Raw genomic sequence first — 16805 nt, forward strand, 5'->3', positions numbered from 1 at the left:
AATGAATGGGAGAATTGGACGTCCATGGACGTCAATGGCGGCACCTTTCATAATTGTTAATGGAATCGGGGAAGTTTGGGGGACACGTCCTAATGATATCTAGTCATTTTCTGTTGATTTGGGAAAAAAAAAAAAAAATTCCCATAGAAAATGAATGGGAAAAATTTTGGACGTCCATGAACGTCAATGGCATCACCCTACATAAGCGGCAATGCAATCGGGGACATTTGGGGGACACGTCCTAATGATATCTAGTCAATTTCTGTTGATTTGGGGAAAAAAAAAAAAATTCCCATAGAAAATGAATGGGAAAAATTTTGGACGTCCATGGACGTCAATGGTATCAACTTACATAAGCGTCAATGGAATCCAAGTACATTGGCATCAATAGAATGAACAAATATGAAGAAATGCCTTTGGAAATGATTGGGAAGTTTGGACGTCCATGGACGTCAATGGCATCACCCCCCATAAGCGGCAATGCAATCGGGGACATTTGGGGGACACGTCCTAATGATATCTAGTCATTTTCTGTTGATTTGGGGGAAAAAAAAAATTTCCCATTAAAAATGAATGGGTAAAATTTTGGACGTCCATGGACGTCAATGGCAGCACCCCCCATAAGCGTCAATGGAGTTGGGGACGTTTGGGGTATACGTCCTATTGATATCTGGTCATTTTCTGTTGATTTGGAGAAATGTAGTTTTTTCCCCATTGAAAATGAATGGGAAAAATTTTGGACGTCCATGGACGTCAATGGTATCAACTTACATAAGCGTCAATGGAATCCAAGTACATTGGCATCAATAGAATGAACAAACATGAAGAAATGCCATTGGAAATGAATGGGAAGTTTGGACGTCCATGAACGTCAATGGCATCACCCTCCATTAGCGGCAATCCAAGTACATTGGCATCAATAGAATGAACAAACATGAAGAAATGCCATTGGAAATGAATGGGAAGTTTGGACGTCCATGAACGTCAATGGCATCACCCTCCATTAGCGGCAATGCAATTGGGGACATTTGGGGGACACGTCCTAATGATATCTAGTCATTTTCTGTTGATTTGGGGAAAAAAAAAAAATTCCCATTGAAAATGAATGGGAAAAATTTTGGACGTCCATGGACGTCAATGGTATCAACTTACATAACCGTCAATGGAATCCAAGTACATTGGCATCAAAAGAATGAACAAACATGAAGAAATGCCATTGGAAATGAATGGGAAGTTTGGACGTCCCTGGACGTCAATGGCATCACCCTCCATAAGTAGCAATGCAATCGGGGACATTTGGGGGACACGTCCTATTGATATCTAGTCATTTTCTGTTGATTTGGGGAAAAAAAAAAAATTCCCATTGAAAATGAATGGGAAAATTTTTGGACGTCCATGGACGTCAATGGTATCAACTTACATAAGCGTCAATGGAATCCAAGTACATTGGCATCAATAGAATGAACAAACATGAAGAAATGCCATTGGAAATGAATGGGAAGTTTGGACGTCCCTGGACGTCAATGGCATGACCCTCCATAAGCAGCAATGCAATCGGGGACATTTGGGGGACACGTCCTATTGATATCTAGTCATTTTCTGTTGATTTGGGGAAAAAAAAAAAATTCCCATTGAAAATGAATGGGAAAAATTTTGGACGTCCATTGACGTCAATGGCAGCACCCTCCATAAGCGTCAATGGAGTTGGGGACGTTTGGGGTATACGTCCTATTGATATCTGGTCATTTTCTGTTGATTTGGAGAAATTTAGTTTTTTCCCCATTGAAAATGAATGGGGAAAATTTTGGACGTCCATGGAAGTCAATGGCGGCACCCTTCATAAGCGTCAATGGAATTGGGGAAGTTTGGGGGACACGTCCTATTGATATCTGGTCATTTTCTGTTGATTTGGGGAAATTTTGTTTTTTCCCCATTGAAAATGAATGGGAAAAATTTTGGACGTCCATGGCCGTCAATGGCATCGACATCCATATAGTCAATAGAATCCAAGTACATTGGCATCAGTAGATTCGACATGCATGGCCGTCAATGGCATCAATGCAATGTAAATTCCATAGAAATCCCATTGAAATGAATGGGAAATTTTCCCATTAGAAATGAATGGGATAGTTTTTGGCAAATTACCGGGGAACCGTAAATTTTTACCAAATTCTGTATACAACTTTTATGCCCCTCACCGTCCCGGAATTTTTGATACCCAAATTATGTGATTTGGTCAAAAATTGTAGGACTAGATACATTTTGAAAAAAAAAAAAAAATCTGGAAAATTGCCGTTTGCGGGAAAACGGAAAATTTTTCGGGGCCCTTTTTAAAAAAGCCATCGTCGCGCAAAAATTCCGGACGTTTCGATATCCGAACGGTGCCGATCGGTGCAGCGGTTCGGGCTGTGCGGCGCGCCGAAAAAACGCGGAGAATAAGATGAATAATAACTAGAAACTGCAATTTCGGGAGAAATTACACCTTGGTCTTTCCTCTGTGGAGATACAAATCTTAGCCCCACTCAGGTCTATCAATAGAATGGACCATAATGCCAGTCAATGGCACTAAACAAAGTAAAAGCTATTAGAAAAGATTGGGAGAGTTGGACGTCCATGGCCGTCAATGGCAGCACCCTCCATAAGCATCATTGTAATTGGGGACATTTGGGGTACACGTCCTATTGATATCTGGTCATTTTTTGTTGATTTGGGCAAAAAAAAAAAATTCCCATTGAAAATGAATGGGAAAAATTTTGGACGTCCATGGACGTCAATGGTATCAACTTACATAAGCGTCAATGGATACCAAGTACATTGGCATCAATAGAATGAACAAACATGAAGAAATGCCATTAGAAATTAATGGGAAGTTTGGACGTCCATGGACGTCAATGGCATCACCCTCCATAAGCAGCAATACAATCGGGGACATTTGGGGGACACGTCCTATTGATATCTGGTCATTTTTTGTTGATTTGGGGAAAAAAAAAAAATTCCCATTGAAAATGAATGGGAAAAATTTTGGACGTCCATGGACGTCAATTGTATCAACTTACATAAGCGTCAATGGATACCAAGTACATTGGCATCAATAGAATGAACAAACATGAAGAAATGCCATTAGAAATTAATGGGAAGTTTGGACGTCCATAGACGTCAATGGCATCACCCTCCATAAGCAGCAATACAATCGGGGACATTTGGGGTACACGTCCTATTGATATATGGTCATTTTTTGTTGATTTGGGCAAAAAAAAAAAATTCCCATTGAAAATGAATGGGAAAAATTTTGGACGTCCATGGACGTCAATGGTATCAACTTACATAAGCGTCAATGGATACCAAGTACATTGGCATCAATAGAATGAACAAACATGAAGAAATGCCATTAGAAAAGATTGGGAGAGTTGGACGTCCATGGCCGTCAATGGCAGCACCCTCCATAAGCATCATTGTAATTGGGGACATTTGGGGTACATGTCCTATTGATATCTGGTCATTTTTTGTTGATTTGGGCAAAAAAAAAAAATTCCCATTGAAAATGAATGGGAAAAATTTTGGACGTCCATGGACGTCAATGGTATCAACTTACATAAGCGTCAATGGATACCAAGTACATTGGCATCAATAGAATGAACAAACATGAAGAAATGCCATTAGAAATTAATGGGAAGTTTGGACGTCCATGGACGTCAATGGCATCACCCTCCATAAGCAGCAATACAATCGGGGACATTTGGGGGACACGTCCTATTGATATCTGGTCATTTTTTGTTGATTTGGGGAAAAAAAAAAAATTCCCATTGAAAATGAATGGGAAAAATTTTGGACGTCCATGGACGTCAATTGTATCAACTTACATAAGCGTCAATGGATACCAAGTACATTGGCATCAATAGAATGAACAAACATGAAGAAATGCCATTAGAAATTAATGGGAAGTTTGGACGTCCATAGACCTCAATGGCATCACCCTCCATAAGCAGCAATACAATCGGGGACATTTGGGGTACACGTCCTATTGATATATGGTCATTTTTTGTTGATTTGGGCAAAAAAAAAAAATTCCCATTGAAAATGAATGGGAAAAATTTTGGACGTCCATGGACGTCAATGGTATCAACTTACATAAGCGTCAATGGATACCAAGTACATTGGCATCAATAGAATGAACAAACATGAAGAAATGCCATTAGAAATTAATGGGAAGTTTGGACGTCCATGGACGTCAATGGCATCACCCTCCATAAGCAGCAATACAATCGGGGACATTTGGGGTACACGTCCTATTGATATCTGGTCATTTTTTGTTGATTTGGGGAAAAAAAAAAAATTCCCATTGAAAATGAATGGGAAAAATTTTGGACGTCCATGGACGTCAATGGTATCAACTTACATAAGCGTCAATGGATACCAAGTACATTGGCATCAATAGAATGAACAAACATGAAGAAATGCCATTAGAAATTAATGGGAAGTTTGGACGTCCATGGACGTCAATGGCATCACCCTCCATAAGCAGCAATACAATCGGGGACATTTGGGGGACACGTCCTATTGATATCTAGTCATTTTCTGTTGATTTGGGGAAAAAAAAAAAATTCCCATTGAAAATGAATGGGAAAAATTTTGGACGTCCATGGACGTCAATGGTATCAACTTACATAAGCGTCAATGGATACCAAGTACATTGGCATCAATAGAATGAACAAACATGAAGAAATGCCATTAGAAATTAATGGGAAGTTTGGACGTCCATGGACGTCAATGGCATCACCCTCCATAAGCAGCAATACAATCGGGGACATTTGGGGGACACGTCCTATTGATATTTAGTCATTTTCTTTTGATTTGGGAGAAGAAAAAAAATTTCCCATTGAAAATGAATGGGAAAAATTTTGGACGTCCATGGACGTCAATGGTGTCAACTTACATAAGCGTCAATGGAATCCAAGTACATTGGCATCAATAGAATGAACAAACATGAAGAAATGCCATTGGAAATGTATGGGAAGTTTGGACGTCCCTGGACGTCAATGGCATCACCCTCCATAAGCAGCAATGCAATCGGGGACATTTGGGGGACACGTCCTATTGATATCTAGTCATTTTCTGTTGATTTGGGGGAGAAAAAAAAAATTTCCCATTGAAAATGAATGGGAAAATTTTTGGACGTCCATGGATGTCAATGGCAGCACCCCCCATAAGCGTCAATGGAGTTGGGGACGTTTGGGGTATACGTCCTATTGATATCTGGTCATTTTCTGTCGATTTGGAGAAATTTAGTTTTTTCCCCATTGAAAATGAATGGGAAAAATTTTGGACGTCCATGGATGTCAATGGCAGCACCCCCCATAAGCGTCAATGGAGTTGGGGACGTTTGGGGTATACGTCCTATTGATATCTGGTCATTTTCTGTCGATTTGGAGAAATTTAGTTTTTTCCCCATTGAAAATGAATGGGGAAAATTTTGGACGTCCATGGAAGTCAATGGCAGCACCCCCCATAAGCGTCAATGGAATTGGGGAAGTTTGGGGGACACGTCCTATTGATATCTGGCCATTTTCTGTTTATTTGGGGAAATTTTGTTTTTTCCCCATTGAAAATGAATGGGAAAAATTTTGGACGTCCGTGGCAGTCAATGGCATCGACATCCATATAGTCAATTGAATCCAAGTACATTGGCATCAGTAGATTCGACATGCATGGCCGTCAATGGCATCAATGCAATGTAAATTCTATGGAAATCCCATTGGAAGTGAATGGGACTTTTCCCATTCGAAATGAATGGGATAGTTTTTGGCAAATTTCCGAGGAAGCGTAATTTTTTTCCAAATTCTGTATACAACTTTTATGCCCCTCACCGTCCCGGAATTTTTGATGCCCAAATTATGTGATTTGGTCAAAAATTGTAGGACTAGATACATTTTGAAACTTTTTTTTTTTTCATGGAAAATTGCCGTTTACGGACGAACGGAAAAATTTTCGGGGCCATTTGTAAAGTTTCCTGTGTCACGCGAAAATTCCGGTCGTGCCGATACTTGAACGGTGCCGATCGGTCTAACGGTTCGGGCTGTGAAGCGCGCGTTTTTTTTCCATTCAAAATGAATAGGAAAGTTTTTGGCAAATTTCCGGGGAACCGTAAATTTTTGCCAAATTCTGTATACAACTTTTATGCCCCTCAACGTCCCGGAATTTTTGATGCCCAAATTATGTGATTTGGTCAAAAATTGTAGGACTAGATACATTTTGAAACTTTTTTTATTTTTCGGAAAATTGCCGTTTACGGGCGAACGGAAAATTTTTCGTGGCGGTTTGAAAAATTCCCATCGTCACGCGAAAAATCCGGTCGTGCCGATACTTCAACGGTGCCGATCGGTGCTACGGTTTGGGCTGTGCGTTGGCTCAAAAAAACGCGGAGAATTATTGAATAATAATAATAATAATAATAATAATTATTATAATAATAAAGTTGCACAATAACAATACCTTGTTCTTTCCCTTGGAAAGACCAAGGTAATAATAATAAAAATAAGTACGATAAAGTTGCAGAACAGCATTACCTTGTTCTTTCCCTTGGAAAGACCAAGGTAATAAGTACGATAAAGTTGCAGAACAGCATTACCTTGTTCTTTCCCTTGGAAAGACCAAGGTAATAAAAAGTACAATAAAGTTGTACAACAACATAACCTTGTTCTTTCCCTTGGAAAGACCAAGGTAATAATTAATTTGGTGTTCAAAAAGTCTTTTTTCAAACTTGAGTCTTGAAAAAGGGGAGGGTCGTCTTATAATCAGGGACGTCTTATATTCGGGCCAATACGGTAATTATGATCCATATAAATTGTATAAATTATACTAAAAGTATTTAGGTAAGCCAGATAGCAAACAGACGTTGGAATGACGTTGAATCAACATTCCGCTATCAATATTATATCGTTCTGACGTTGATTTGTCATCACTTTTGCAACCTCGATTAATATTGTTCCAACCTTGAAATCCTAACAAAATATAATTTCGATTATTAATAATATTGGAACAACGCTGAATCAATGTTGTTTTCCTTCATTTTCAACCATGATGCTATTAATGCTTCCAAATATGCCCATATTTTGAGGTACTGCTTTATTTCGCTGTGAACATAGCCACCAACACTTAGCCACACACAGACGTAGCCACTTCAACAGCAGCAAATGCATATAGTGACGCGTCCATCCCTATCTGCCTCTTCAGTGAATCTGAAAAATACAAACAAAACTGCATTCACAGTTAATTCATATCAAGGAATTCAAGCAGTTATCATGGGTTAATTTAACATACTTCAGTATTTTGTGGTGAAGTAAGTTTCTCAACCAATCTCAAATCAATTAGGTCTACATATAGGAACTGAGCTAAGTAGTTAGCTAGCTACGATGGAAAAATGACAAAGCAGTCATGAATCACCTGATTAAACAGAAATCTGAGCAACACTAGCATTTAAGTTGGTGAATGACGGCGTGACCCAAAATGCCCATCGAGGATCGAACTGCACACTGTGTACTTTTAGTTTGGCCACAAGTATATTTACACTAAAGCTGTTTTTATTCCCTTGGCAACAGCACTATGTGCTAGTTTATAGTGGAATGTCGGGATGGTAGTAAATATTGTAAGTGAATGTACAGTCTAGACTAGGTGATTTGATGTGATTTTTAGAAAGGACGTGGGCCTGTTAAAATGAAGTTACAGATTGTGTAAGGTTAAATTGTTTATTTGACCATTTGAGAGAAAGTGGCCAGTATAGTGGACAGCTATTCAAAAGTTGGCACTTGAGACCTATTAAACCATTTATAGACCAAGTGTCTTTTGGGGAATTTAAAATGTATTTATATATTCATTGACACATAAATTCTTTTGAAATCCTCAATTTAAAAAACGTAAATATTAGCAGTTTATATAGGTTTTAAAACGTAGCGCAGTTGTAAGCACAAGTTCTCCCAGGACCGAAGGGTTCTTGGTTCTAATCCCAGTTACAACTGCCCACAGTCAAAGTGCCCTTGGGCAAGGCACTGAACCCTTTGGCAGCGCTTTGCATGGCAGCAGCACCATTGGTGTGTGAAAGGGTAAATGTGTGCTCATGTGAAGCGCTTTGGGCATTGTAACAATGTAGAAAAATGCACTATACAGGTACTCTCCATTTAATCATTATTGTATTTTTTCCCCCCAATCATTTTAAATACATTTATAAATGAATACAATACTGATTAAAAACTAAAATTTATGAAATTCAGATAAAGAAAAACGGAAATAAACACTGGTTACAGCTGCAGCTTGCATATGGAATGACAGGAGCGCCAAAATTAAGAAAATAAATCAATAAATAAATAAGTGAAAAAATATATATATAAACAGAAATAAATGAAAGAATAAATATATTTTATCATTGACTTTTACTTCTTTGTCACTGAAAATCCTAAACATAAAATACAATGTCAATTTTTGTGAATGACTTTTACATTTATTCATTGAGAAACACAAACGACAAAACAATGGTGATTTTTGTCATTGACTTTTACTTTTTGTCATTGAAAAACACAAACGGAAAACAATGGTGATTTTTTTCTTTGCCGTTTATATTTCGCTTGTCATTGTCTTTGCCTTTCCTTTTACCGAACAGGAATAGTAGTCAATAGCTGATTACCCCTTAGTATACCTGAAGAAAAGTGACTTCTCAGCGAAATAGGTGTAAACATCTTTTTTGCCTCATCATTTATTTGGAGAGATATGAAAAAATCCTTTTCACAACTGCTTAGAGCAGTGGTTCTTAACCTTACTAAAGGTACCGAACCCCACAAGTTTCACATGTGGATTCACCAAACCCTTCGGAATTGGATAATAAAGTTTTTTTTTTTTTTTTTTCCAAGTTCAGAACCGATATATCTAAGCTAGCAAGCTAATCATTTCGCAAATCCCTGCTCAAAATTCTTTAAATTAAAAACTGGTGAAAATTTGAGACCATGTTGCCCATTGGTGTGTTGTATTCCCTCATATCAAGTGAGAGTCAACCTTCCACTGAGCAAACCAGTTCCTCCTCCCATCAGATCGAGGACTAGCAGTTAAAAGAAATGGATTAATTGTTCCCCCTATTTTAATCCAAACTCAAAACTCACCTGTTCAGACTCGCCTGTCAATAATAATCCCTAATTTCTTTGTGTTTTAGTCATCTGCTACTTATTTTTTATCTGTTTTTTTTTTTTAATTGTTTTTACATCTCTTTAGTATTTCAACTTTTCCCTAAACGTTCTATACTTTATTATTTTTAATGTTTTCAATCTTTAATTTGTTTAAATGTTTTTTAAAATGATTGTACCTTGAGTGCCAGAAAGGCGCCTTCAAATAAAATGTATTATTATTATTATTATTATCAAGCGTGTAAATTGGGAGCAAACCAGTCCAAAACCTGGTCTAAAAAGCCACTTTGCCTAGATTTAATAAGCTTACAAATATAGGGCTCAGCATTTCATTACCTTCGCCGAACCCCTTAGACTTACCGTATTTTTCGGGCTATAAGTCGCACCTGAGTACAAGTCGCACCAGCCATAAAATGTCCAACGAAGAGGAAAAAAAACATATATAAGGCGCACCGGAGTATAAGTCGCATTTTTGGGGGTAATTTACTTGATAAAATCCGACACATAGAACAGATATGTCATCTTAAAAGGCAATTTAATATAAAAATAGAGATGTTCCGATCACGTCATTTTCAAAGTATTGGAATCGGCAAAAAAATATCGGACATGCCTTTTTTTAATATATATATATATATTTTTTTAATTAAATGGTTTTCTAATTGTATTTAATGTTACAGACATAATATGTTACACTCATCCAGTCTTTAGGCTTAAGGTAGGGTTACCAAATTTATCCCGTTAACGTCGGTAATTAATTTAAAAAAAAAAGATCACATTAAAATATTTAACTCAATTGACGCATGCGCTGCACGACCCACTCTTACGCATTGTCGCGTTGAATCTGTAATGGCGCCGTTTTACCTATATATAGAGCTAAACGGCAGCGTAAAATGAGTAGAGTGAAGTTTGGCAGCCTTTGGAGCCTTTTTTTAATTGGCTAAAGCCTTACAGTCCCTCCCCCTACAATTAGAAATATTGTGGGAAGCAATGTGGGGAAGAAAGGTAGTAATTGATCTTTTTCTTAACACCCTATGTTATTTCCCAACGCAGAGAAGATATATCAATTGGTACCACTACGCACAGTCATGGGTGCACTTCCCATCATGCATTTGGGCAGAACAGTTAAATGGCTATATTAGTGTATATAAATACACTAGATGGCAATATTTAGTCACAATATACAAAGTCAGATTTATCCTTTAAGAATTACAAGTCTTTTTATCCGTGGATCCCTCTCACAAAAGAATGTTAATACTGTAAATGCCATCTTGAGGATTTATTGTTTTAATAAACAAATACAGTACTTATGTACTGTATGTTGAATGTATATATTCGTCCGAGTTTTATTCATTTTTTTCTTAATGCATTGCCAAAATGTATATGATCGGGAAAAATTATCGGGACTGATTGGAATTGAATCGGGAGCAAAAAAAAAAAGCAATCGGATCGGGAAATATCGGGATCGGAAGATACTCAAAAAAACATGATCCGAACAACCCTAATAAAAATACAATAGAGAACAACATGCCGAATAAGTGTACAGTATGATGTTACATGATGCATGAACAACAAAATGCGAATATACTACCCTCACCAGGACGGTACGGCTCGGTCCTTGCTATACAGCGAGCTAAACTCCCAAATGACGATGCTGGACGTCCGTATAATTTGCTGAATTAATTTCATCCTCGATACCAAACAGGTTCGCATCAGCGTAAATAAATGATAATTAGCTGCTATTACAGCGGTTAGCATGTGTTCGCTAGCATTAGCACATCATTCAAACAACCACACAACTGGCTCTAAGTGTCCGATCGCGGGTGGAAAACACACAACAACAACTGAAAGGATGATACACACAGGCTTTGCCTCTGTAGAGATATTTCACAAGCATAAACAATGAATCTAGGTTCACAGCCGTGTTTCTCTGTCTCTCTCTCGCCCACTCCCTTAGAGACGCTGCGTAGCTGTCGGTCTTCTTCTGGCGTGTGAGCGCTCTTCTGTTTTTTCCCCATGTTTATTTACAAACGTTTTCAATGAACAACAAACAACAAAGAGTGACTATCAATTTCTATAAGTTGTTGGTATATTCTACTGCCACCTTGACATACAGGAGACGAAATACACATATAAATATATAAAATAAATAAATAAATAAAAATTAAAAAATCACCACATGAAGAAATGTATATCAAACTACAACTGTATACTCTACACGTGTAAATTTTCTCAAAAATATGTGCTATAAATATTGCAATACATACACACAAAAACTCAAACACCTTGAAGTACTCATCACATTTTCTTTTCTTTTTTGTCTTTACCAAAGTCCACGTATACATCAAATGATGACAGGAGGAGAGGAGTAGGGGTCTGATATAAGTTCAACTGTTCTAAAATTTGTTGCCATACAATCAGGAACTTTTGAGGGTTGCCTGATACCTCGTATCTTAGTTTTTCTATGTGTAACACTCCTGTAAATTCCCTGAGCCAGGTTTCAAAGTGGGGTGGGACATCAGACTTCCATAATTTTAAGATACACCTTTTGGCTATCATCATGCCATAAGCAACCACAAAAGTCCTATCATGACCCAATTTTTGCAATGTTTCAGAGAAACCGAATAGAGCAATTATGGGGTCAGGATCAATTGGTGTTTTGAATGCTTGTGAGTACCATTTAAATATTGAAAACCAGAAATCTTGAATTCTTGTGCAGAGCCTAAATTGATGTGCTAATGTGCTATCCATTATCTTACATCTTTCACATAAAGGTGATGTTAGTGGGAATATTATGTTTAACCTCACCTTTGAATAAGGTAAACTTAAGAACTACTTTATACCGAATTATCTATAGACCCTACCCACGTGACGTCACAACTCCTTCCTCCTGACTGGTGCCGCCCAATTGTCCGTCAACACATCATGTTTACCTGTTACGGCTACGTACATTCCTCCTATTTACGACGTGTTTTTCTGCTCGTTAACATTAATAATCAAAATGGTGAAGGCGTGTGTGGCGGTCGGTTGCAATAACAGAGAAGATAGACGGAGAAGACGGAGAGACTTGAAGTTCCGAGAGACCCGGAGAGAAGAGAGCGAGATGGGCTGCTGCAATTCGACGAGAAAACTGGGCTCCAAACGATTACCACAGATTATGTAGTAGTCATTTTATATCCGGTAAGATGCATTTAATATATATTTAGAGGGTTTTGGGCTGACAACCACAATTAAGATCATTGCTAGGCTAATCGCCAACAACATACACGTATGTATGTAGTGAGAGTGCTATCGCTAAACCATATAAACATTAAAAGCCCTAACTCCATTGACAAACGACATGAAATACATTAGACTTGACAGTGGATGTTAGCAATAACAAAAGATTTTGAATTGAAAATTTCGTAACTCACCTTTCCAAGCACAAGATAGATTCCTGCCGAATTTTCGTGGACGAGGACCTGTTTCACCCAACCAGCAACGAAGTATTTATAAGCCTCCAAGCTCTTAAAGTTTTTCAAACTTTCGTGAGAATAGGCTGATTTTGTGTGGACAAGATAGTTGTACATATCAGGGTAGCTAGCAGATGTCAGGCAAATACGGCGGAGACAGCGGGTCGAAAAACATCGATTTAGGCATCAAATATGGATCTGGCGAATGGATAAACTGAAGCTTTTCCACATAACGCCTTTTATGCAACACATCAAGTGAGTTTACGGCATCCGAAAGCACCGGGTCTTCCATGAAATGCATTATAAATTATTCGATCAATTGAGACCATTGATAATACAGACACAAAATGACGGACAAGGGGGCGGAACCATACAGCGAGCACGTGATTTTGTGACGTCGGTGGGTAGGGTCTATAGCCTGGACTTAACAGAACACTTTTGAATGTCAGTCAGCGCTCTCTGCCATATATCCTCCCTTATTGTAATATTGATATCCTCTTCCCATTTTTTCTTTAATCAAAGATGTGGAACGAGTATATTTACTCCCAAAAAAATGTTACTAATAAGTGCTCTTCTTCACGTAAACAAGTGCGAGTGTGCCCCCACTTGGGCGTGAAAGCGCCGCAAACTAAAAGCATGCATTTCAACATATAAAACTCAATAATACAATTGAACACACATTGCCAAAGGCAGAAGATGAACGTGGCCATGACTATTAAGAGTTATTCAGATAACTATAGCATAAAAAACATGCTAACAAGTTTACCAAACCATCAGTGTCACTCCAAAACACCAAAATAACATGTGAAATGATATCATAATGTGTTAAGAATTTCACACATAAGTCACTCCTAAGTATAAGTCGCTCCCCCAGCCAAACGATGAAAAAAAACTGCGAGTTATAGTCCGAAAAATACGGTACTCACCAAACCCCTGGGGTTCAATCGAACCCAGGTTAAGAACCACTGGCTTAGAGGAACAGCTGACAGGCTGGATGGGTTGCCTCAGCCAACTATCCCGTCACCAAAACAACCAAATTTATTGCCATCGATAACTAACCCTTTTTTATTTGGAAAGCCCCTCCCACAATCATTTGATTGACCGACTATTCCTTTCGGTTTAAGCAAAGGCAAAGATAATGACAAGCGAAATAGAAAAGGCAAAGAAAAAATTGCCGTTGTTATTTTCCGTTTGTGTTTAATATAGGACTGTCAAACGATTAAAATTTTTAATCGAATTAATCACAGCTTAAAAATTAATTAATCATAATTAATCGCAATTCAAACAATCTCTAAAATCTGCTATATTTTTCTGTAAATTATTGTTGGAATGGAAAGATAAGACACGACGGATATATACATTCAACATACTGTACATAAGTACTGTATTTGTTTATTATAACAATAAATCCATAAGATGGCATTAACATTATAAACATTCTTTCTGTGAAAAGGATCCACGGATAGAAAGACTTGTAATTCTTAAAAGATAAATGTGAGTACAAGTTATAGTTATTTTGATAGTTTGTATATTATGACTAAATATCGTCATCTAGTGTATTTGTTGAGCTAAACGAAATGTTTGAATAGAGTTTGACCAAAGTCTGAGAATTATTTTGCATAGCTATATTGATTGGGAATACCGGTTCTCTTTGCATTGAGCGCTTTCTTTTTGTGAACTTTTTTTTTTTTTTTGAGAGATAGGAATATTATTTTTGTTGTGCTTTCGCTAAATGATACTGTAGCGACTTAACTGTACTTAACTATCCAAATGCATTATGGCAAGTTGGGCAACCATGACTGTCAGTGGTGGCTGCAAATGGTATATCTTCTCTGTGTTGTGTACAATACAAGGTGTTAAGAAAATGATCATCTCCTGTCATTCTTCCCCAGATCGCACGCCACAATAGATATAATTGCTGTGGAAGAGATGCAAAGCTTATACCAATAAATAGCGCTGCTCCAATGAATGCCTGAGTCCACTCCATTCGCTTGACTCTGCCTCTTAGCTCTCAATATACATAAAACTGCACCATTGTAGTCTGTTTGCGGCAATGCGTGAGTGGGCCGTTCCGTGCATGCGTTAAATGCGTTAAACCGCCCATTAACGCGATAATTTTGACATCCCTAGTGTAATAACAAGAAGTCAATGACAAAAAATGGCCATTGTTTTTTTCGTGTTTTTCAATTTAAATACGTAAAAGTCAATGATAAAATATAGCTTATATTTTCATTTATTTGTTCATTTATTTCTGTTTATATTTATTTATTCATTCATTTATTAATTTAATTTTAGCACTTGTGTGATTCTGTACTTGCATCCCATTGATGGTGAAAGCGGTCTAATTAATTTAAACCGGGAAGACTGACTACGAATGCTCATGTTTCGGTGCCATTGACGACACCAACAGTTCAATCCATTTTGACTGGGAGGGGCGAATGAACGAACATTCAATGGTGGCCAATGAGTTAAATGATCGCCTTGTAAGGTGTTCAAAAAATAAATAAATAATTTGGGCATAAAAGAGTTAAAAATAAAGTAAGTCATTCCGTTTTTTAAATTGGGTTTTAATTACTGTACTTTAATTATATTTGATGAATCATTGATGAATTATTTAATGAAAGCAAATGTTTGAAAGACTTGGTGTAATAAGTACATTACAGTAAAATTAATTGTGAATGTACAACTAGTAAATTATGTAATGCCATGAATGAATGCACACTAAATAAAAAGGGGGTTAAAAACAATTCTTTTTTTTTTTTTATTTTAAAAAAAAAAAATTATTTTACAGCTATGTACAACGACTGTTATGATCCTTGACCTGAGATAGACGTTTACTCTCGCTATCACTGGGAAACCAAATACAAATAAGTTATGAGAAGAAAAGTTTGTTTTGGCCAGATGGGCTCAGTCGTGTACTTTGATATGATAATGATGACGTAGACCGGACCACTGTTGACAACTTATACCTTGCGTGTTATATTGTCTATGACGCAACGAAGGTGTGTTAGGAAGAGCAGCAAATTTTAATTATGATATATTTTTGAAAAAACTTCAATTCTTGATATTTTTTTTAGCATGGACAAAACTTTTTACATTGTTTAATTTGGTTTGAATGCAAATATTAAATGACACCATGAAAATAAATAAACAGCAACTGTAATTTCTATTGCTAACAACTATGATTTACGAGGGATAATCGTGAAGAAATGAACAAATTAAAAACATGAACCAACGTAATACAAGCATCTTGGACCAGAAATATCAGTATGGTTCTCGATTGAGCAAACCCGATTCAATTTACATTTTATGATTGGATGTGTTTTGAAATATACTTTAACAAACGCATCATGTTTTGCCGCTTGTTTTTCAGATTTCACCTTTCATTTCACCTCATTTTAAGTGATACCTTTCCATCCAAACATGGAAATGGAGAAACTCTCAAATGGTCATGGAGCTGCTGTGCCAATGGATGAAGAGTAGGCTTCATTTGCTTCCATTCCAATTTTTAGTTGATGTACAGTGTATCACAAAAGTGAGTACACCCGCGCATTTCTGCAGATATTTAAGTATATCTTTTCATAGGACAACACTGACAAAATGACACTTTGACACAATGAAAAGTAGTCTGTGTGCAGCTTATATAATAGAGTTAATTTATTTTCCCCCTCAAAATATAGTCATTAATGTCGAAATCCCTGGCAACAAAAGTAAGTACACCGCATGGGAACTACTACGTACATCCCTAAATTTCCAAATTAAGTACTGCTTGTCATTTTTCCTCCAAAATGTCATGTGACTCATTACAGGAGTGCTGTCAGCATTGCTGAAGAGCTTGAAGAGGTGAGGGGGTCATTCCCACCACCATGCTTGACTGTAGGCATGACACACTTATCTTTGTACTCCTCACCTGGTCGCCTCCACACATGCTTGAGAACATCGGAACCAAACAAATTAATTTTCGTCTCATCAGACTATAGGACATGGTTCCAGTAATCCATGTGCTTTGTTGACATGTCTTCAGCAAACTACTTTCTTGTGTACCATCTTCAGAAGAGGCTTCCTCCTGGGGTGACAGCCATGCACACCAATTTGATGTAGAGTACGGCGTATGGTCCGAGCACTAACAAGTTGACCCCCCACCTTTTCAATCTCTGCAGCAATGCTGACAGCATTCCTGTAATGAGTCACA

The 16805-nt window shown here is 37.5% G+C and overlaps 1 protein-coding gene across 6 annotated transcripts in view; it reads left to right on the plus strand.

The window, feature by feature from the left end:
* The window catches only part of LOC130905125 (sodium-coupled neutral amino acid transporter 3-like), a 123210-nt gene that overhangs the window by 78783 nt on the left and 27622 nt on the right, over positions 1-16805 (plus strand). For all 6 annotated transcript variants that reach the window (XM_057818189.1, XM_057818206.1, XM_057818200.1 and 3 more), the window contains one exon: positions 15987-16092. In XM_057818189.1, the coding sequence (XP_057674172.1) occupies positions 16037-16092 (56 nt within the window). In that variant the 5' untranslated portion in view covers positions 15987-16036. The remainder of the gene's footprint in view (positions 1-15986; positions 16093-16805) is intronic.

Source organism: Corythoichthys intestinalis, chromosome 2 (assembly GCF_030265065.1).
Source record: "Corythoichthys intestinalis isolate RoL2023-P3 chromosome 2, ASM3026506v1, whole genome shotgun sequence".
Classification (NCBI taxonomy): domain Eukaryota; kingdom Metazoa; phylum Chordata; class Actinopteri; order Syngnathiformes; family Syngnathidae; genus Corythoichthys; species Corythoichthys intestinalis.